At 42.7% G+C, this 23479-nt stretch overlaps 2 protein-coding genes across 13 annotated transcripts in view; one reads left to right on the top strand and one right to left on the bottom strand.

The window, feature by feature from the left end:
- WDFY4 (WDFY family member 4) overlaps positions 1 to 23479 on the bottom strand; it is a 320292-nt gene that overhangs the window by 45413 nt on the left and 251400 nt on the right. Inside the window, exon 48 of one of the 9 annotated variants that reach the window (XM_073241227.1) lies at positions 17282 to 17477. The exons of the other annotated variants lie outside the window; for them this stretch is intronic. Within the exon in view, the coding sequence (XP_073097328.1) occupies positions 17282 to 17477 (196 nt within the window). The remainder of the gene's footprint in view (positions 1 to 17281; positions 17478 to 23479) is intronic. 9 annotated transcript variants of the gene reach the window in all.
- The window catches only part of LRRC18 (leucine rich repeat containing 18), a 35554-nt gene continuing 12279 nt past the window's right edge, over positions 205 to 23479 (top strand). The window contains exons 1-2 of one of the 4 annotated variants that reach the window (XM_073241231.1): positions 223 to 362; positions 14219 to 14297. The gene's annotated coding sequence lies outside the window, so the exon portion shown is untranslated. Of the gene's footprint in view, positions 363 to 11268; positions 11469 to 14218; positions 14298 to 23479 lie in introns of those variants that run through there. The other 3 variants (XM_073241232.1, XM_073241230.1, XM_073241233.1) reach the window with 3 other exon arrangements.

Genomic DNA, 23479 nt, shown 5'->3' on the forward strand with positions numbered 1-23479 from the left:
CAGTGAGGGGCGCCACATTGAAAAGGACTGTGCTGAGCCTTCTTGAGGATGTGGAGTAGAGCTATAAGGATGTGGAGTTAGTAAGGCAAAGCCTGCTAATCACGCTGCTTTACTTAGAAGTGGAGTGGGAATAAATCAGCAAAATGTGCCTGTTAGGTTCCAGGATACAAGGGCCAGAGTTCTAGAATGTTACCTGTGGTCCTTTGTGACATTGCCACCAGATGGAATGGTGTGCAAAAGATAAAGGCATTTCACCATCTTATTCCTCATTTCATCAGGTATAAGCTCTAAGAAGGATCCATCATTTTGTTACCATCAGAAAAGGATGCCATTACCAACAATGCCAAGATACCTGACAAAAGGTGAGTTCTACTTTTTAATTTTTTTATTTTGATACTGTTAATGTACAATTACTTGAACAACATTATGGTTACTAGACTCCCCCTATTATCAAGTCCCCCCAACATACCCCATTACAGTCACTGTCCATCAGCATAGTAAGATGCTATAGAATCATTACTTTTCTTCTCTGTATATACTGCCTTTCCCGTGTCCCCCCCCACACCCTCCCCCCACTACATTATGTGTGCCAATTGTAATGTCCCTTTTCTCCCCTTATCCCTCCCTTCCCACCCATCTTCCCCAGTCCCTTTCCCTTTGGTAAATGTTAGTCCATTCTTGGGTTCTGTGAGTCTGTTGCTGTTTTGTTCCTTCAGTTTTTTCTTGTTCTTATACTCCACAGATGAGTGAAATCATTTGATACTTGTCTTTCTCTGCCTGGCTTATTTCACTGAGCATAATACCCTCTAGCCCCATCCATGTTGCAAATAGTAGGATTTATTTTCTTCTTATGGCTGAATAATATTCCATTGTGTATATGTACTACATCTTCTTTATCCACTCATCTACTGATGGGCACTTAGGTTGCTTCCATTTATTGGTTATTGTAAATAGTGCTGTAATAAACATAAGAGTGCATAAGCCCATTTTCAAACTGGGCTCCTGCATTCTTAGGGTAAATTCCTGGGAGTGGAATTCCTGGGTCAAATGGTATTTCTATTTTGAGTTTCTCCACATTCTTGCCAACATCTGTTACTGTTTGTCTTTTGGATGTTGGCCATCCTTACTGGTGTGAGGTGATATCTCATTGTGGTTTTAACTTGCATTTCTCTGATGATGAGGGATGTGGAGCATCTTTTCATGTGCCTGTTGGCCATCTGATGTGGCCATGTGCCTGGTGTGGTGTAAGTGTCTGTTCAGATCCTCTGCCCATTTTTTAAATGGATTATTTGCCTTTTGTTTGTTGAGGTGCTTGAGCTCTGTATATAATTTGGATATCAACCCCTTATTGGATATGTCATTTATGAATATATTCTCCCATACTGTAGGATATCTTTGAGTTCTGCTTTTTAACGATTTTTTAAATATCATATTAATCTGAAGGCAATTACAGAACACTTGAAATGGTTTCTGTGAATTTTGTAAATATCTGGTAGTTAAACCATTTCTTTGAAAGCTGATAAACTGCATTGTTCCCTCATTATAGTGTAAGTTTTAGATTAAACAAGGTGCCCAAGATGGCCTTGGCTCTCCAAACCCCTCCTAAGGTCTGGGAAGGTGGTGTGAGAAAGAGCACTGGCTCTGGAGTCAGGAGAGGCTGGGTCCCTATCCTGCCCCCACCACCTGACTGTTCTGAACTGCTGTTAACCTCATCCCACAAACATGGCTGACTGCACCTGCCACAAAGGTGTGTAGCAGACAGCAAGTGTGATCGGGGGTCTGGAAAAGGCTAGCACAGGTGTGTGCACAGGGCTCCCCCCATGGGCATAATTCTAGTGGATATTGATGCTGTTCCAACAGTAGGGTCACTTCTTTTCCACTCTGAGAGGAAGAGAGGTGTGGCATAAGAGTGAAAGCTTGCTTCTTGCCAAGACCTGTCCGGGCCTGCCAATACCTTTCTGTCTAATCTTAGAATAATTGTGCCACCTGTGAATTAAACCACCTGCTCTCTCAACCCAGTGGTCAGCAAGTGTGAGGAGCAACTCAGGGTTTGTTATGGAATCTATAGGACAAGAGTCCAGGCCTCCAGGCAACTTGGAGTTGAGAAGAATGAAAGGACTCCAAGTCATTGAGCCTAGGGAGTTACTCTGCCAACATGAAGGTGACCTAGCATGGTGGGCCCTCAGAGGCCACCCTATCAACCTTCCAGCTCCCCAAGAGAGGTATATAAACTCCTCTGGATGACTTCCAAAGATGGGAACACTATCTTCCATCACAACTTTGTGGGTGGTCAACTGCCAGACTGGGTTCAAATTCTTCCTTATTTTGAGGTGTGATTTTTATCCATGCTTCTTTTCTAATCAATGCTATGTCCCTCAACCCACTGAAGAGCTTTAGAAGCTCCAGGGCTGCTTTCCCATAGCCTTGGGCCTTCCTCCTCCAGCACTTCTGAGCCCTTGGTTTGTCTCATCATCTGGCCTTTGATTCCTCCCCCTTGAAGTCACCTATTAACAGCTCCGCTCTACCTGAGCCTGACTCCCGGATAAGCCAGAGGCATAGCCCAGGACCTTGCATCTTCCCTATAGTGGCTAGCAGAACAGCTTGTAGGGGACCTTCAGAGAGTGGGCTAGCCCAGGCCAAAGGGCATCTGCCAGGGGTATCATTTAGCTGGAGGCTGCATCCTCTCAGCCAAGGAAGGAATGGGATCTAGGGGGTCTCTGGTTCTTAGGCACCAAGAAAATAACCCAGCAGACATCCAATGAGGGCCCACAGGGAAAGCAAGCTCCTGACACACTTCAAAATCCTGCTGCCACTCAATTCTCCTGTGTATTTCCCATTTGCAAAACAGGAGGACATGGTGAAATAGGGTAGTGCGTGACTGAGAGGCATCAAAAACAAATCACAGTGAGAGGAAAATTCACTCATCTTGGCAAACAGGAAACTCCTGTCTGCTAATGGGTCTGGCTATGTCCAAGGACAGGGCAAGCACTGCCCACTGTCTTGTGCAGCCTTCCACCTGGGTGAGGCTCCAGGATGGGTAGGAAGCACATGTGCTCAGTGATGCCAGGAGGCAGTGTGTGGCACGAGCAGTGTCTCCCATGGAGAGCCAAGAGACTATTGTTACCAACACATTCCCTCTCAGAAGCAGATTTTTTTTTCCAGGAAATCCTTGAAGAGACAAACATTCCTGAAAAGCAGACATTCCTGCCTGTCCTAATAGGATGGTGACCCTTTCTATTATATCTGCCTGACTTTCTCCAGTTCTCTAATGTGTAAAAATCTTGCATACAATTCTAGACCTAATAATAATAATAACAATAAATACAATTGTCTAATGCATTACAGACTGAAAGACTTTTTGCTGGTTGTCTAATTTTCACAAGGATCCAATGAAGTATCTCCAGTCTCCATTTAGAGATGAGGAAATGGAAGTGTTGGGTGAGGGAGTTGCATGCAGACTAGGGACATTCACGATGGCTTGCTGGAGCCACCCCAGGGCCTGTGCAGAGCAGGTATCCAGGAACGTCCAATACTGGGCTCTATATACAAAGCACCTGCTGGGGCCAAACCTTAACCCTGAGCCTGACTCTGAAGACAAGCTCATTCCTCTGAAGGCAAAAAGAAAGCAAAAGCAAACAAACACACCAACAAAAAATCTTAGTTCTGGCAGGATAGAAGGCAATACCTCACAAACTAGTAATCTGTGTGTATATTTGGAGTTAAAAAATAAGTATTAGATAAGTTCCCAAATTATTATTGCAAACCCATGCCAGAAGCATGCTGTAGATGTATTAAATATCTGGGAGGTTACACAACATGAAGTTACATCCAGATGCTGACACTGACTGGCTAAGTCTTATTAGGTTTTATGTATCTGCATTTTAAACATAGTTACCTTCTTGCACATTTTTTTCCTTAAAATGTTGATTTTATTTTTGCTTATCTGTTTTATGATTTTCATATTATTTATTTTCTAATTTAAAGTATGTACTTTTATGAATATTCCAATTAGAAATGCACTAGGTTGTAAGATTTCAGGTAATTTTAAATGTTCTACTTACCTTCATTTGCCAGTTAATTTAAACGCATTTATTGTCTAAATTAAATGATCTATTTTATTTCAGTTTTGTATTAAAACAACAGTGGTGTCCATGTATTTAAAATTTTTATAGTTAGATATATCTTTTTTTTATTTCAACTATTTCATTTGCTTTTTTGTACTTCCAAAAATTTGTATTGCTTTAGTTAATTTTGCATTTCATATTATTTGTAACTATTCTGTTTATTTCTTAATTCTGCCTGGGTAGTGCAATTCAGAGTATTTTTATTTTTTATTTCTATACACACTTTTTCTACAATGTTGTTTCATTCTTTGAATAATCATTTAAATATTTAACTTTTTGACAGTTTTCTCAATTTCTGGGAATTTAAAGAAAAAAAACAGAACAAAAAGACTGTAAATGCATAAATACATTCATTGCAGCCTTATTTCTGATGGCACCAAATTAGAAACCACAGGAAAACAAAGTCCACCAAATTCAGTACTACACAGTCTTTCAAAATGTAGTCTTTAGAAACTACATATCCACATGTGACATAATATTAATCAAGAAAAAAATGACTATAGAATGGTATGAATTTTATGAGCATGATAGTCATCTGATTTAGTAGTATAAAAGGGGTACAAAGAGAAAACTGCAAGAAATAATTAGATTCAAATAAATGAAACGGATAAAAAGATGGCCCTCTCACAAATCAGAGAGCTGAAAAGCTGTTTGGAGAGATTAAGAGGAAGTTGAATGATATTTCATGAGATTCAGTCATATAGAATTAAGACATTTGTCCCTTAAAAGAAGCAAACATGGGGCCGGCTCAAGATGGTGGCATGAGTAGGCCAGTGGAAATCTCCTCCCAAAACCATATATATTTTTGAAAATACAACAAATACAACTATTCCTAAAAGAGAGACCAGAGGATACAGTACAACAGCCAGGCTACATCTACATCTGAGAGAACTCAGCATCTCACAAGGGGGGTAAGATACAAGCCGCGGCCAGGCAGGACGTGAGCACTCCCCCAACCCCAGCTCATTGGCGAGAGGAAAGGAGTCAGAGAGGGGAGGGAGTGGAAGCACAGGACTGCTAAATAACCAGCCCTAGTAATCTGCACCAGGAGCACAAACACGCATTGCATGCTGCGCTGGGTATTAGAGAAACAGAAGGGTAGTGTCTGAGATGGAGACTGCAAGTGGGTCCCCAAAGCCAGCTCCCCTGGGACAAAAGAAAAGCGGGCACTTTTTAAAAGTCTTGAAGGGACAAAATCATCCCAGCACATTCAGCTCAGCAGGCTGGGAATCTTGAGGAACTTTGGGCTCCCTAACCCCCTGGGGGGTAAAGCAGCCCCTAAGCCCCTCACGGTGATAAGCAGCCTGCCATTCGTTCCCCTCAGCCAGTGCTACAAGCAAACCAGCTGACCTGCCACAGCGGTGGAGCAGAATACAGCCCCGCCCACAGCAACCACACAGAGTCTCCTCTCAGTGCACAGATAACCGGGACAGGTGGCGGAAGCCAGAGCAAGGTCCAGAAGGCATGAAGGGGTGCTGTTCTCTCAGGAGAACACACCCAGTACAGCTGTGACCTGCCACAGTGCTCTAGGCTAGCCTGAGGGTAGCCCTGCCCACAGCAGCTCAGGATATTTTCTCAGAGTCTGCTCCTGGTATGCAGGTAACTGGCACAGGCAGTGGAGAAGAGCAAGGCCACCAACAAACAGGAAAGGACTTTGTTCTCCCAGCTGACACATGTGCCACCTGCCTGTGACTACTTCTATCACCATGAAAAGGCAGAAGAATCTGGTCCATTCAAAAATCACTCAGACCATCGAAGACAGAGGGCCTGGTGAGATAGATATAATCAATCCTCCTGAAAAAGAATTAAAAATAAATGTCATAACCATGCTGATAAACCTGCAGAGAAATATGCAAGAGCTAAGGGATGAAGTCTGGAGGGAGATAACAGAAATGAAACAATTGATAGAAGGGCTTAAGACCAGGCAGGATGAGGTGCAAGAGACTGTTTATGGAATAGAAAGCAAAGAACAGGAATACAGAGAAGCTGAGGCAGAGAGAGATAAAAGGATCTCTAGGAATGAAAGAATATTAAGAGAACTGTGTGACCAATCCAAGCGGAATAATATTCACGTTATAGGAATACCAGAAGAAGAAGAGAGAGAGAAAGGAATAAAAACTGTCTTTGAAGAAATAATTGTTGAAAACTTACCCAAGTTAGGGAAGGAAATAGTCTCTCAGACCGTGGAACCCCACAGATCTCCCAACACAAGAGACCCAAGGAGGACAACACCAAGACATATAATAATTAAAATGGCAAAGATCAAAGACAAGGACAGAGTACTAAAGGCAGCCACAGAGAGAAAAAAAATCACACCTACAAAGGAAATCCCATCAGACTATCATCAGACTTCTCAACAGAAACCTTCCAGGCCAGAAGAGAATGGCATGATATATTTAATGCAATGAAACAGAAGGGCCTTGAACCAAGAATACTGTATCCAGCACGACTACTTTTTAAATATGAAGGAGGGATTAAACAATTCCCAGACAAGCAAAAGTTGAGGGAATTTGCCTCCCACAAACCACCTCTACAGGGTATTTTAAAGGGACTGCTATAGATGGAAGCACTCCTAAGGCTAAATAGATGTCACCAGAGAAAATAAAATCACAGCAAAGAAAGCAGACCAACCAATACTAACTAAAGGCAAAAAATAAAATCAACTATCCACAAAAACAGTCGAAGGAAATGTAAAAGTGTACAGAATAAAACACCTAACATATAAGAATGGAGGAAGAAAAATAAGAAGGGAGGGAAATAAAGAATCATCAGACTGTGTTTATAATAATTTAATAAGAGAGTTAAGTTAGATGGTTAGATAGTAAAGAAGCTACCCTTGAACATGGGTAAACACGAATCCAAAACCTGCAATGGCAACAAGTACATATCTATCAATAATCACCCTAAATGTAAATGGACTGAATGCACCAATCAAAAGACACAGATTAATAGCATGGATAAAAAAGCAAGACCCATCGATATGCTGCTTACAAGAGACTCACCTCAAACCCAAAGACATGCACAGACTAAAAGTGAAGGGATGGAAAAAGATATTTCATGCAAACAATGGGGAGAAAAAAGCAGGTGTTGTAGTACTTATATCAGACAAAATAGACTTCAAAACAAAGAAAGTAACAACAGATAAAGAAGGACATTACATAATGATGAAGGGGGCAGTCCAACAAGAGGACATAACCATTATAAATATCTATGGGCCCAACACAGGAACACTGACATATGTGAAACAAATACTAATAGAATTAAAGGAGGAAATAGAATGCAGTGCATTCAATTTAGGAGACTTCAACACACCACTCACTCCAAAGGACAGTACCACCAGACAGAAAATAAGTAAGGACAGAGAGGCACTGAACAACACACTAGAACAGATGGACCTAACAGACATCTACAGAACTCTAGACCCCAAAACAGCAAGGAACACATTCTTCTCAAGTGCACATGGAACATTTTCCAGAATAGACTACATACTAGGCCACAAAAAGAACCTCAGTAAATTCAAAAGATTGAAACTCTACCAACCAACTTCTCAGATCACAAAGGTTTAAAACTAGAAACAAATTGTACAAAGAAAGCAAAAAGGCTCACAAACACATGGAGGCTTAACAACATGCTCCTAAATAATCAATGGATCAATGATCACATTAAAACAGGGATCAAGCAATATATGGAAACAAATGACAACAGCACAGAGCCCCAATTTCTGTGGGATGCAGCAAAGGCAGTTCTAAGATGAAAGTATATTGCAATCCTGGCCTATTTGAAGAAGGAAGAACAATCCCAAATAAATAGTCTAAAGTCACAATTATTGAAACTGGAAAAAGAAGAACAAATGAGGCCCAAAGTCAGCAGAAGGAGGGACATAATAAAGATCAGAGAAGAAATAAATAAAATTGAGAAGAATAAAACAATAAAAATATCATTGAAACCAAGAGTTGGTTCTTTTAGAAAATAAACAAAATAGATAAATCCCTAGCCATACTTATTAAGAGAAAAAGAGAATCCACACACATAAACGGAATCAGAAATGAGAAAGGAAAAATCATGACGGACAACACAGAAATACAAAGAATTATTAGAGAATACTATGAAAACTATATGCTAACAAGCTGGAAAACCTAGAAGAAATGGACAACTTCCTAGAAAAATACAACCTTCCAAGACTGCCCAAGGAAGAAGCAGAAAATCTAAACAGACCAAATTGAATCGGTAGTCAAAATTGAATCAGTAGTCAAAAAACTACCCAAAAACAAAATTCCCGGTCCAGATGGATTCACCACTGAATTTCACCAGACATATACAGAAGACATAATACCCATTGTCCTTAAAGTTTTCCAAAAAATAAAAGAGGAGGGAATACTTCCAAACTCATTCTATGAAGCCAGCATCACTCTAATACCAAAACGAGTCAAAGACACCACCAAAAAAGTAAATTACAGACCAATATCCCTGATGAATGTAGATGCAAAAATACTCTACAAAATATTAGCAAACCGAATTCAAAAATACATCAAGAGGATCATACACCATGATCAAGTGGGATTCATCTCAGGGAATGCAAGGATGGTACAACATTTGAAAATCCATTAACATCATCCACCACATCAACAAAAAGAAGGACAAAAACCACAAGATCATCTCCATAGGTGCTGAAAAAGCGTTCGACAAAATTCAACATTCAATCATGATAAAAACTCTCAACAAAATGGGTACAGAGGGCAAGTACCTCAACACAATAAAGGCTATATATGACAAACCCACAGCCAACATCATACTTAACAGTGAGAAGCTGAAAACTTTTCCTCTAAGATCAGGAACAAGACAGGGATGCCCACTCTCCCCACTGTTATTCAACATAGTACTGGAGGTCCTAGCCACAGCAATCAGACAACACAAAGAAATACAAGGCATCCAGATTGGTAAAGGAGAGGTTAAACTGTCACTATTTGCAGATGACATGATATTGTACATAAAAAACCCTAAAGGCTCCACTGAAAAACTACTAGAACTAATATCTGAATTCAGCAAAGTTGCAGGATACAAAATTAATACACAGAAATCTGTTGCTCTCCTATGCATTAGTGATGAACTAGCAGAAAGAGAAATCAGGAAAACAATTCCATTCACAACTGCATCAAAAAGAATAAAATACCTAGGAATAAATCTAACCAAGGAAGTGGAAGACCTATACCCTAAAAACTACTAAACTGTCCTAAGAGAAATTAAAGAGGACACTAACAAATGGAAATTCATCCCATGCTCTTGGCTAGGAAGAATTGATATTGTCAAAATGGCCATCCTGCCTGAAGCAATGTACAGATTCAATGCAATCCCTATCAAAATACCAACAGCATTCTTCAATGAACTGGAACAAATAGTTCTAAAATTCATATGGGACCATAAAAGATCCTGAATAGTCAAAGCAATCCCGAGAAAGAAGAATAAAGCAGTGGGGATCACACTTACCCACTTCAAGCTATACTACAAAGCCACAGTAATAAAGACAATTTGGTACGGGCACAAGAACAGACCCACAGACCAGTGGAACAGAATAGAGAGTCCAGATATTAAGCCAACCATATATGGCCAATTAATATATGATAAAGGAGCCATGGATATACAATAGGGAAATGACAGCCTCTTCAACAGCTGGTGTTGGCAAAACTGGACAGCTACATGTAAGAGAATGAAACTGGATCATTGTGTAACCCTATACACAAAAGTAAATTCAAAATGGATCAAACACCTGAATGTAAGTCATGAAACCATAAAACTCTTAGAAAAAAACATAGGCAAAAATCTCTTGGACATAAACATGAGCAACTTCTTCATGAACATATCCCCCTGGGCAAGGGAAACAAAAGCAAAGATAAACAAATGGGATTATTTCAAGCTGAAAAGCTTCTGTACAGCAAAGGACATCATCAACAGACCAAAATGACATCCTACAGTATGGGAGAATATTTTCATAAAAGACATGTCTGATAAAGGATTGACATCCAAAATGTATAAAGAACTCATGCACCTCAACAAACAAAAAGCAAATAATCCATTTAAAAAACAGGCAGAGGATCTGAACAGACACTTCTATAAAGAAGAAATTCAGATGGCCAACAGGCACATGAAAAGATGCTCCACATCCCTCATTATCAGAGAAATGCAAATTAAAACCACAATGAGATATCAGCTCACACCAGTAAGGATGGCCACCATGCAAAAGACAAACAACAACAAATGTTGGCAAGGATGTGGAGAAAGGGGAACCCTCCTACACTGCTGGTGGGAATGTAAACTAGTTCAACCATTGTGGAAAGCAGTATGGAGGTTCCTCAAAAAGCTCAAAATAGAAATACCATTTGACCCAGGAATTCCACTTCTAGGAATTTACCCTAAGAATTCAGGAGCCCAGTTTGAAAAAGATACATGCACCCTTATGTTTATTGCAGCACTATTTACAATAGCCGAGAAATGGAAGCAATGTAAGTGTCCATTAGTAGATGAATGGATAAAGAAGATGCGGTACGTATACACAATGGAATATTATTCAGCCATAGGAAGAAAACAAATCCTACCATTTGCAACAACATGGATGGAGCTAGAGGATATTATGCTGAGTGAAATAAGCCAGGTGGAGAAAGACAAGTATCAAATGATTTCACTCATCTGTGGAGTATAATAACAAAGAAAAAAACTGAAGGAACGAAACAGCAGCAGAATCACAGAACCCAAGAATGAACTAACATTTACCAAAGGAAAAGGGACTGGGGAGGATGGGTGGGATGGGAGGGACAAGGGGGAAAAGGGGCATTATGATTAGCAGACATAATGTGTGGTGGGGGACATGGGGAAGGCAGTATAACACAGAGAAGACAAGTAGTGATTCTATAGCATCTTACTACGCTGATGGACAGTGACTGTAATGGGGTATGTGGTGGGAACTTGATGATGCGGGGAGTCTAGTAACCATAATGTTGCTTATGTAATTGTAGATTAATGATACCAAATTTAAAAAAAAGAAGTAAACATGGCTTTTTTCCCTCTTTTGGCAATGTCCATTTCCAGCAGTTGCCATGGGAAGCAGGCTCTGCCCTGGTACTATGACCCTCCCCACCACACCACAGGGGACAAAGGACAAAGCTCACCTCGGCCAGCCCAGATAGCCCAGCCCCAGGCTGGGAAGCTGGCATGTCCTGGACACCCTTTCAGCTGTGTTCTTTCACCTAGCAGGCCACCGTCAAGCTTATGCTAATTAACTCCAGGTTTCAAGTCTCTTGTTGCCTGGTGACAGAGTTTCACAGCTGAGCAGGAGGAACTGGAATGAGCAGGGTAAGTTTTTCTCTGGTGGTGTGGTTGCTGTGCATTTATTGATTTACTTCAATTTTGCCATACAACAAACTCTTCAAACTTTGCTTTTCTCTTTACTCCTTTGAGTAAGCAGCCGGTTCTCCTGAGGTGCTTTATTTGCAAACCCTAGATTCGAATTAATGCATTACATAGGAGAGGAGGACGCTGGCTCTGAGTCCCAGGCAGGAAGTGCAGCTAGCTGGGGACACAGCAGGTACTCTTGGGTGCCGGCCATAGGCAAGCTTGGGAAGGTTGCTACACAAGGCAGTGGGAGTTTGGGGTCAGGCTTGATTCTTTCTCTAAAGTCTGAGTCTCTCTGAGCATTTTATTGCTGGTGGGTATCTGAACTGCTTCTTCACCCCAACTAGTTATGCCTCTAGGGAAACTGCAGTGAGGATACTCATTCACTCAGGAGGCTAGAGCCTATTAGGGAAACTTCAGCAGAACCCACTTGATTACTGCTAACTCAATATGGTTTGGAGCACAGTCTGTCTTTGGAGAAGTCTGGAGGCAAACGCCTTTCAGGAATTATCCTGAACACTGGAACCCACTAACAAGTGGTTAAGTCCTAGGCTGTGCTATGCCTTGCAAGGAAAGACTCTTTATGGAGCATACCACAACACACTCCTATTTTCCTATTTCCTTGACAGCTATAACAGGAAAATGTAGGCACCCCTAATTCTAGTCTTTGTGACTTTGGACAAGCTACTTGGCCTCTTTTTAGCCTCAGTTGCCACATCTGTCCAGTGGCAATCAAAATCAATACATCAAGTAGTCATAAGAGTTCCTTATAATGTCTGTAAAATGCTGCATGGCCCACCTCGTGCAACCCCTTCCCAACTCTCTGGCCTCATCTTTTGCCCTCTCTTGCTGCCCTTGCCCCAACCGCCCTGCATCTCCTGTCTCTCAAACACCCAAGCTCCTCCTTGCCGTTAGGACTTTGCACTGGATATGTCCCCTTACTGGCTGTTCCTCCTCACGTCCTCCTGGTGGCCTCTCTTAGTGTTCACCTTAGAGAGGACTCCCCAGCCATCTCAGTCTAAATTAGCTGTCCCCTAATATTCTCTTCCTGACACCTCACATTTCCCTTTCACCTCTTCAAGCTTTATTTTTTGCAGAGCATTTACACCTGAAGTGGTCTCAGATCTTTCTGTTTTGTTTTTATTGCTTGATCTGCTTTCTCCTAAAACAGGAGTTTCATGAGCAACACAATGTCTGTCTTGCTCACTGAATTCTTCTGACCTGACCCTGACCCATAGAATGACTCAAATAAAAATTGCTGAATGAAGGAACAAATGAGTGAATGAACAAGTGAGTAGCTTGGGCTGTAGCCAGTTCTAGAGGTTAAAAGTGGACAAAAGCATAATTACTGTCACAAGTTATTAACATTTTTTCTTTTATTGCTATTAATATTATCAATAGGAATTTGAGTGTAAAAATGTTGCAAAGACTTTTGTGATTGGAAATCAGCAAAGATTGTCCCACAAGTCCTATATCTGGGGTTAATGACCAGTGAGGAGTGTTCTGGGGGTATTAATTTGAGGGGGGAGATGATCAATATGGTGTTATTTGGTGAATCTATCAGTATTTTTTAGCATCATAGAGGCACTGACTGCAGGAGCCAGATTATCATTCATTGAGTATCCACTGCACAATTGATACTTCATGGTCCTCATTTCACTTATTCTTCACAACAGCCTGAAGTTTTCTAACCATTTTGCAGATCAGTAAAGTGAACTCATGAGGAAAACGAGGTTGGAAGTGAAGGTTGGGGTACAGCCTAGGTCTATTTGCCTCAATTCCCTGCATCCTGTGCTACCCATGTGACTGCCTCCTATTGAGTATTTTTTTACAGAACAGGAAAGGAACAGGCAGTGGCTAATTCATGGGCACCTACCCCTGTTTGGGAAATGCTGAACAGCTGCCCTATGCTATACAAAATGCAGGCTGCCTTTATGGCCATCGTTCACATCATTCCTAGCAAATTACATATGTTGCTCAGTCATCAAAAAAGGGGTCTCTTACTTATGATAGTGTTAAATGCTTCAGTAATAACTTCAAGTAAGCCTGATAAAGACTCAAGAGGAAAAGGAAATCTGAATTTAGGAAATATTTCTACAAAAAAAAATTAAGATTCGAAGACAACATTTTTTACACAGGTGTCTTACATACAACTAAGGAGCCCAAAACTACTCTTTTGCACCCTTTAATCTAAAATATCCCTTTAAAAATTAGACCATGGTCCTTCCAATGCCCTTCACCTCTGGATGGAGTAAGTTTAGCCACTATTTAAATCAATATTCTCCCTGACATTGCACCATATTGCAGGTCACCCACACATAAGGAGCTACACGGTTTTTATATCACAGTCTTCTGTACTTGGCTGAGGATTTCCAGTGTGATGGAGGGCTTGCTCCATCCCGGGTATCTCTGGAGGGAAACAAGAATGGCTGTCCAACGCTCCTCACCCAGCACCCCGTCTAGCAATGCTGAGCATGGCCAGGCTGGCAGACCACTCAGTACAGCGTGTGCTGCCTCAGACAACCAGACTGTCCACCTTCTGCTGAGTGTGCACATCTGTAGTTGGGAGCGATGCCCCTCGGGTGCTCCTCCCCCTCCTCCTGCACCTGCCGCCAGGCAAATCAACGTTCTCCATTAGCAACCATCCCCACTGCCGCCATCCCATCACCAAAGCTATTTATCACCTCTCACCTCTATAGCTTTTTCTACAGGATCTTTGCACTGCCCGCAGGAATCTGAGGCTCAGAAAAGGACTGTATCTGGTTCAAGTTTCCATGTTAGCAGAAAGTGGTAAGTCAGGATATAAGTCAGGCTTTTCCACCTCCAAAACTCTAACCCTAGACATGTGTGGTCCCTTCTTGTCTTTGTCCCAGGAAAATTTCCTCAGATTCCCCTCTTTGACCCAAAATCTGCTGAATATTTTTAAATCTCTCTCCTACACACACACACACACCATTTTAAGGGTGGCTTGAGTGACTTCACAGAATTCATGTAAATGAAAAGAAAGTAGAACTTTGTGTGTGTGTGTGTGAAAGCATGTGTGTTTGCAGCTTTCTTTTCTGATTAGGATATTCACTGAAAAAGCTATAAAAGGGTGTGATTCAGTCTATCAGTTAGAAATGCTTTTTACTGAAAGTTCAGAAAACTAACTGTAAATTACACGTATCTGGCTTCTCTAATAAGAAGTTACAAGTAAACAGCTGCTGATTGACTTATTGTTCATTCATTCAATCAATAACTATTTCAAGGGCACCCACACACACAAAAATAGATTTCATTTCTGTTTAACATTTATTTCATTCTATGACTACACTGTAATTATTTCATCAATTGTCCATTGTTAGATATTGAATTGTGTCCGTTTGCTTTTATAATCTTAAATGTCACTGCCATAAACTTATTTATACAGAAACTTTGAAGGGAGTGGCATCTTGCTTCCTGGCTGCCAGATGCCCCTCTCTTCCTGGGCTGTCTCACCGCCTCCTCAGACCTCTAGCTTCATCCTCTCTCTCCTTTGTACAAGTCCATTCTTACTTCTGGGACTTTTCTTTCCCCTTGGCCTAAGCCAATTAAAACAACTTCATTCATGACACTACCAACCCTGTTCCCAGCCTACAGCTACTTATTCTCATAGACAAATGACTCATCACATCATTAAATGCATCTCTTTGGAAAGCCTTCCTGTCCTCGAGGGGCACCTGAGACTGGGTCCACACTCAGTGACAATAAATATTTGCTGTGAAAGTGACAAGTTTCTCCCAAAGACTTCTCCCTTAAAAATTATTCTGTATATTTTAGAAACCCTTTCAAAGTGGAAGGAGAACAATGGGTCAAGTTGATAATGTAGCAGCTGAATACAAGCTGTGAAACTGGAGACAAAGCTGATCCCTTTCTGAAGACACAGGAACTGGACTTAATGAGGACTGACCTTGTTAAAAATTCATTCATTCAACCAATGGCTACTCTACTGAGGGCCTACTGTGCGCCAGGCACTGAGTGTTTAGAGTCTGGTGGGGGAGGAAGGGGACGGGATGCACAGTAAAAATAAGCACGACAAATAAGTCCACTATAAAATGTATCTGGGTGAAAGCACAATGGGAGCACACAGAGCATGGATCCATGGATGCTGGGGTCAGTTTGCCTCACTAACTGGGCGTCAGGGTAAGCTGAACTGAGAAGGTGAAACTTAACCAAATCCTTGAAGAAGGTGTCCTGGTCAGTCAAGTAAATATCAGAAGAATCTTCTAGAAGAATGAAGCAGCTGGAGCAAAGGCCATAAGGAGAAGCTTGCCCGGCATGTTGGAGGAATGGCTGGGCCGGGCGGCTGATGTGGAGTGTGAGGACAGGTGGTGGCAGCCCTTCAGAGAGGCCAGGGGCAGGCTATGGGCCACCAGAGGACTCACTACTTTCCTGCAGTGAAATGGGACACACTGGAGGGCTGTAAGCCAAGGAGTAACATGGTGGCATTTGCTGTGACAACAGAAATTCTCTGGCTGCTGTGTTGAGAACAGACTGCACAGGAGCAGGAAAACAAAGCAGGAGCCTACCGATGCCTCAGGGTCAGGCTGCCATCTGTCTCCAGCAGAAGCTTCAGCGGGGAGGGCAAGGCCATATCTGCGAGTACCCTGGGGGAGGGTGGGGACTGGCCTTCCAGCCTTGATGCCCTGAAGATTTTTCTCACAACAGCTAGAGTATCATTTGAAAATTAAGCCAGATCATGTCTGCCATCGTTTTTTCAGTTATGTCTCTGGCCTTCCACCTGTCCTTCCATCTTCTTCCCTCCTCACCACCTCTTGCTGTTGCTCCCCCCGCCTCTGCCACAGAGCCTTTCTGCCTGATGTTCCCTCTATCTGAAATGCCCTGTATCTCCCTGAATCCTCACTTTCTTCAGTCTCTGCTCAGATGTCTCCTCACAGGTCTTGCCTGGTCACCCTCGCCAAAAGAGCAGCTCTCCACAAGCCCCTTTCCATTTTGTCCTTTTGTCCCGACTCTCTTCCTAGCACTCATGGCCACAGGGCACTCATCACACATTTGCTTTTGTTCATCCCTTCCAGAACATGAGCAGGTCCTTCATTTTGTTTGCTGTGTAAGGCAGCACCTCACTCACAGAAGTCACCCAATTCATATTTTTTGCTGATGAATGAATAAATTCAAAATGGCATGGGAGGTTTGGCCGTTCCCTTAGGGTTGGTCTCCAGGGCTCCCCTTCAAGGTGCTTCACAGTCTAATGGTGGGTGGATTTACAGCAAAGCTTTCCCCAGTGCTGGGGGCTATGAACAGCAGAAGCGGGGACCACACTGGGACACCTTCCAGTGTACTGTGTCAGGGTACTCTAGGGTCTGCACCAAGTCCACCCCTCAGCAGATCTCACTGAGGCCGGATGGGGTCATGGTGCAGAAAGAAGGCACACTCCCCTGGTGTTAGAAATGGCATAAAACTAAATGTGATTTATTCCCAGAGGAATTGATGGTTGAACAAAAGGGTATTAAAAAGAAGCCTACATGTACCAGGGAGTCACTCTGGCTGGGAGGGGGAAGGGAGATAAGATAAAAAAGAGAGGGCTGTGCATCTCTTTGGAAAAAAAGAAATGCAGAAAAAGTTTTAAACCAGCCAATGAAATTAAGACAAATGCAAAAAAAGACCTAATATAGATATAATATGCTTAGGTGATGTCCAGGAAAGAATGTGAACCCTGTAGTACTCAGCCAATGAGGAGGGACTCGTGTGCTAAGGAATAAATTGCTTGTTGTAACCGCCCTGAGTGTGCTGCTTACCAGACACACGATCTTGCAAGACTGGCACTGAAGCCGCGCTCTGCTGTTTTCTTTAACTAAGTTTGGACCAGTAAGTGTGTTTCTCACACTGGGCACTTGAGACGAATGGCCCCTGCACTCTGCAATCCTGGGGACCTGTGCCCTGGAAGAGCCATGTCTCTCTGTCCTCCAGGATAAAGTAATCCGAAGTCTGTACCTAGAGGGGCAGAGATGCCTTAGTCAGTGAGGATCCTAGGCTGTGGGGCCTGCACCGGGGTACTATCCACTTGGAATCCTAGAGTCCTGCCTCTACTGTTGATGATAATTATGCTCCCCTATCTGTGCCACTGGTCTCCTGCCTACATACAAAATCACAATATAGGCCTCCAAATCCTCCTTGCCCTCACGTCCCCTTCAGAAGTAGCCACTTTATCATCACATTTACACAAGCAGGAGATGAAGCTCAGTGAGGCTTAGAAGACTGTCCTGGGTCACCCTGTGGTAAATGGGGAGGGGTGGTAGCCCTTTGGCCTCAGGCCCTGTAGTTTTCGCCCTGCAAGCCACTTCTCTGAGCCTGGTCCCTTATCTGCAAAGGAGGCTGTGGCTATGGGGAGAAAATGCAATAATGTCTGTCTGGCAATTGCAGTACGTAAACCATGTTGGTGGAAATTGAATTAACGCTCACCTCTGGGGGGTTAAAGGTGCCAGGACTAACTGTGGTTCTTCTGCTTTCCCGTGAGTTGAGGTTGGATTGTGTGTTTTGAATGTGTTAGTTGATGAAGAAAGCATTTCTAGTCTGTTAAACTAATAATCTTAATATTTTATTTTAATTGTAAGGCACCTATTCCCTTTTGTTCCTTTAACAAATCCAATTAAAACAGAGTATATTCAGAATTACAAAATAGATGCTATTAAACCAATAAGAAATCATAATCTTTTGTTATTGGGCCATATGACCCCCTGGGAACTTTTGCTCCAAATACAAGTTGAATTCTTATTATCCGCCAGGGGGAAGAGGGCAGTTTGACAGATAAGGGCTTCCCAGACAGCACATGTGCAGAGTCACACTGGTGGCATGGAGAAGTAAATAATATTCGGGGTACACAGCGCTGCACATGCTGAATGTCCCAGTAAGGTACTTAGAGTGTTGATCAAATTAACCAGATAATTGCCAAATGAAGTGAACCTTATAATTTCCACGTAGACACTCGCCACAGTTCTTCCATCACAAGGAGAATGACCCACCCAGAAGCCCTGAAATAAGGCAAGTTGTGTGAGCTTAGATAAACCACCCTACTCCCTGCTGCCTTATCTTAACTCAGCATTCTTATCTCTGAGTGAGAAGAGTATTCCTACCTCAAAGGACAGTTGTGAGGATGAATGAAATGCAAACAGGAGATTGCCCTGTGGAGAAGAAGGCATAGTGTGCTTGTAAGGACTGGTGTAGAAGGTATGTGGGGGGCCGCGGGTGGAAGGCATCATCAGACCAACACATGGAGATGGCCTATGGGCATAGTGCAAGTGGATCATACAGGGGTTAGATTCAAAGTGAGCCCATACGGTGAACATCAAACTTCTGGTGGCCTGCATACAGCCTCGAGGGGCCACTGCACAGCCAGCAGGCCCCGGACAGAACAGGGCTCTGCTTCTCTGGTGAGCATCTGGGAATGCAGTGGGCTAACTTTCCAAGGCTCTGCTGAATTAAAAACCTGTATCTTTACACTCTTGTTGCATTCACTGTGGCAAGAAGCGCACACCATAGGGGGGCTCCGCAGGGACTGGAAGAGCTGAGGAACGACAGAGTCCTGTCGCCATAACTGCCCACGTGAGGCACACACCTACTGAGTAAACCAACTGGTGGCATTATTTGTACCCTTTAAAATGTTTCTTTCTCTCATTGTCTCCATTAATGCTATTAAAATATCTGTAAAATTCATATTATTCAGATATATACACACATATATGTATCTAGGAATATAAGCTCCCTGCATATTGGCCCCTGCAGTGAGCAGACAATGGAATCAAGCTGAAATGGTTCCTTCAGGGACCCCGGTTTGCATGTGGTCCTTCCAAAAGGTCAGTAGGTCATCTGCATTACGGACCCCTACAGGGACTTGGGCCAAAGATTAAAGCTCCATCTCCCCCCTCTCCATCCAGTTGGCCAGCTGCCTCAGCCAGGGTGGGGGCACTTCATTTCCCTTTAAGCTGCCCACAGGTGAGTCCCGCTGCACCTCCCTGGCACTTGGCGCTCCCACTGCCAAGTTAGAATGGACCTGAGAGAGTGTCTGGCCACCCAGAGGCCGAGGACTCCATGACTCTCCTTGGTTCCAAAGTTGGAGAGCCCAGAGGAGATCCAGAATGGCAGCATACCTTTGCGGGGACATGGGGAGCAGGCAGCCTCAGTTTTCTGTTATAGAAGTGACTTTTGCCCTGAGAATGCTAGGATTCCAGAATGCCTTCCCCTCTGTGGAGTACTTGGGGGCAGCAGTGCGCCCCGCAGGATGAGGCATCTCTCACAGCTGGAGCAAAGCAACAGAAGGAAGAGAAGAGAGGCAGCAGAGCGTGGTGGAAAGATCGTAACTTAGCTTATCAGACACACGTAGGTTTGCTGTGGCTGTGTGTGGTGTCTGTGTGACCTTGGGAAAGCCATCTGACTTCCCTCCACCTCAATTCTCTTATTTTAAAAATAGGATTGATACTTTGTGTAGTTGTTATGGAGACTGGAGATACAGAAGGGTCTGACCACACATTTGCAGCACTTACTTTTTATAGCAATGTCACCTGAGTGGATGATGTTGAGTGGCCCTTGATATGACAGAGTGTTTCTGAAACTGATGTCAGAGAACCCCCATGGCCCTGAGGTCCCTGTGAGACCCCACTCCTGATGTCTGAATCTTTCTCCTGCCTGTCATTGTCATCTCTCCACCAACTCTGCCAAGAGTCTGGTGGAGCTATTGCTATGAGCGCCACAGAAACCTTTCTGCCTCTAGTCTGTCCCCTTCTTGGCAATCTGTCCTTCTGCCCACTGGAAAGAGGGGCTCAGCAAAACACAGCTGGGGGCAATAGTTGAAAAAATAAAAGCCTTTTGTGTTTATAGCCCCCATCAGTCTATACTCCTCCAAACCAGATAACCCTGTAAAGCAAGTAGCAGAGCACACAGTTACTGGCCCACAACGAGCACTGTGGCAATTCTTTTCCCCAGAGAAGACTATGCCCAAGTCAAACATTAGTGCCTATTTTGGAGGACTGGCAGAGGTTCTGGACATGCCCACTCCACAGATACCTGAACAGTGACCACCCACATCTGCACCTGCCATGTGGCTTGTCATTACAGGGATGAATTTGAAGCCACATGGGAGGTCATGGCGAGGTGAGGTGATCCTGTTCCATGTCTAATGAATTGGGAGAGAGAATAAATGCAATGCTTTTGAATGAGTATGTTTCTTGAGGGAAGTTTGCATTATTTCCCCTTTAGAGATGGCCCACAAGCAAAAGATATTTCTTACCCATATGGTATGAAGCTTAGCCCCAAATTCTGGCTAGGGTAAAACAGCAGTGACTTTTGGGCTCTCAGTTCTACCATGTTTCTATCCTGTGTCTCAGTGCATCAGCCAAATGAATGAAGTACAGTGAGGTCATGTTAGCAAGATGTTTAGGCATCAGATATATACAGACAAAGTCAGTCTTACTTCACATTTCCAAAGAAGACATACAGATAGCCAAGAGGCACATGATAAGATGCTTCACATCAATAATCGTCAAGGAAATGCAAATCAAAATCATAGTAAGATATCACTTCACACCAGTCTGATTGGCCACTATCCAAGAGACAAGAAATAACAAGTGTAAGCAAGCATGTGGAGAAAAGGGCACCTGGCACCCTCCTACACTGTTGGTGGGAATGTTTCAATTGGTGCAGCCACTGTGGAAAGCAGTATGGAGGTTCCTCAAAAAACTAAAAATAAAAATACCACACAACCCAGTAATTCCACTTCTAGGAATTTACCCAAAGAAAACAAAATTTCTGGTTCAAAAAGATATATGCACCCCCATGTTTATTGCTGCATTATTTTCAATGGCCAAGATGTGGAAGCAATGAAAGTGTCCATCAGTGGATGAATGGATAAAGAAGATGTGGTACATATGCACAATGGAATGTCATTCAGCCATAAAAAAAGGAAGAAATCCTGCCATTTGTGACAACATGAATGGACCTAGAAGGTATTATGCTGAGTGAAATAAGCCAGGTGGAAAAAAACAAATACAATATGATTTCACTTAAATGTGGAATCTATAAACAAAACAGACCAAACAGCAATAGACTCATAGACATTGAGAAGTGACTGGCATTTACCATGGGGTAGGGGTTGGGGCAAGTGGTGAAATAGGTGAATGGGATGAAGAGGCACAAAATCTCAATCATAATATAAATTTGGCACAGAGATGAAAATACAACATAGAGAATATAATCAATAGTTCTGTAACATCTTCCTATGTTGACAGTAACTACATTAGTTGGGATGAACATTTAATAATGTAGATAACCTTTGAATCACTATGGTATATACTTGAAACTAATACAATATTGTATATCAACTATACTTCAATAAAAAAAAACCTCTTGGAAAAAAATGTTAGTCCTACTTAAAAATACAAAGACACATGGGTGTGAAGCACCAGATAAATTCTATTATCACAGAGATGATAGTAATCTTACAACTGAAAATGCTCACAAATATTTTGATGGCATTAAAATGTAGGTTGCCATTACATTTTTAATTTAGATATCCATGGGGTGTCCCACCATGCTGTTTGATTCACAATGGCTAGATAGAAAAATTAATTAGAAATTAAAGTCAAACCAACTGGTCCAGTTTTTCCAAAGTATAAAAACTGATTGTATAACACAAAAAGATACAGTACATCTAGAAACTTCTCATATCTGGGCTCTAAGCTGTTCATGTGAAATGAAATCTATTATTTGTGTCTCCGTCCATCCATCCATCCATCTGTCCATCCATTCATCTATCTGTCCATCTATCCATCTATCTGTTTATCCATTTACATCTTCTTATATAACTGCCAACTTCTTTGTGTGGATTGGTCCTACTCTGACATTTAAGGATTTTATGAATTAATAATAGCAGGCCATCTGGTCAATTTTTGTTGTATCAAAAGATGATCTTTTTCACACTTCCTTTGCCAATACTTACTCTCTTATTTGATGGACAAATCTGGGCAGAATGCTGACCATTCCTAGTTGAATGAGAGAAGGGCTGTCCCTGGTCTGTGGGGGATCCTGGCACTGTCTGCTTCTAGTGGCACTCAGCAGCTTAGAGGGTCAGGATAGACCCTGGGCAACACAACACCCCTTGCCCTTCATGTCCAAGAGCAAAGGTGTCAGCCAGTTAAGGTGAGGAGAAGCAGGAAGTGGGTGGGGGCAGATCGTGCTTCATCCGGCCTGGGACTCTCTGGGGACCCAGACCTGTTGGGGAGGAGGTGAAGTGCATTACCCCCGCCAGCCCCTACTTTGCCTTGCAGGTGATTAACAAGCAGGCTCAGAGACAAAGGGCCTGTTGGATGGAAGCTCCTAGGGATAAGTACTCTGTAGACAGCTCTATGCTGCTTCCTCCGCATCATTCGTCAGAGCTGGGGCATGGCTTATCCAGTATGGGTGGGCTGCAGGGAGCAGGCTCAGCTGGGCCCAACCTGCTGGGTCTTCAGTCTACTGGAAGGACCCTTCCCATCCAGGGCCCCTCTAACCCATGCTTGGTGTATTTGCCCTCCTTGAGCTGAACTTTATCTTATACATAATACAAAAGACAGCTCAGGCTTTTGTGTGCTCAAGGGAATCTGGTGGCCAGAAACAGTAACAAATCTAGATTTTAGCCGTTTGAGCTAGGGACTGGCCCCATTTATTGCTCACCTGTGTAACACAGAGGCTTGGTATGTAATAAGCTCTTAATATATTTACTAAATGAGCAAGTGAATGAATGCAGAAAAAAGCAGTTGGACTTGGCTTAAACTAATCCCGAAGGACTAATAAGGATCATGGACAAAGAAAATCTTACCATTTTTCAGACCATGGGATAGAGTTGCCAAATAAAATGCAGAATTATTCAATGTTTGGGATCTGTGTATACTCAAAATTACCCATTGTTTATCTGAAGTTCAATTTAACTGGGCATCTCATAATTCTACTTGCTAAACCTGGCAACC

This window comes from Manis javanica, chromosome 7 (genome assembly GCF_040802235.1).
Source record: "Manis javanica isolate MJ-LG chromosome 7, MJ_LKY, whole genome shotgun sequence".
Classification (NCBI taxonomy): domain Eukaryota; kingdom Metazoa; phylum Chordata; class Mammalia; order Pholidota; family Manidae; genus Manis; species Manis javanica.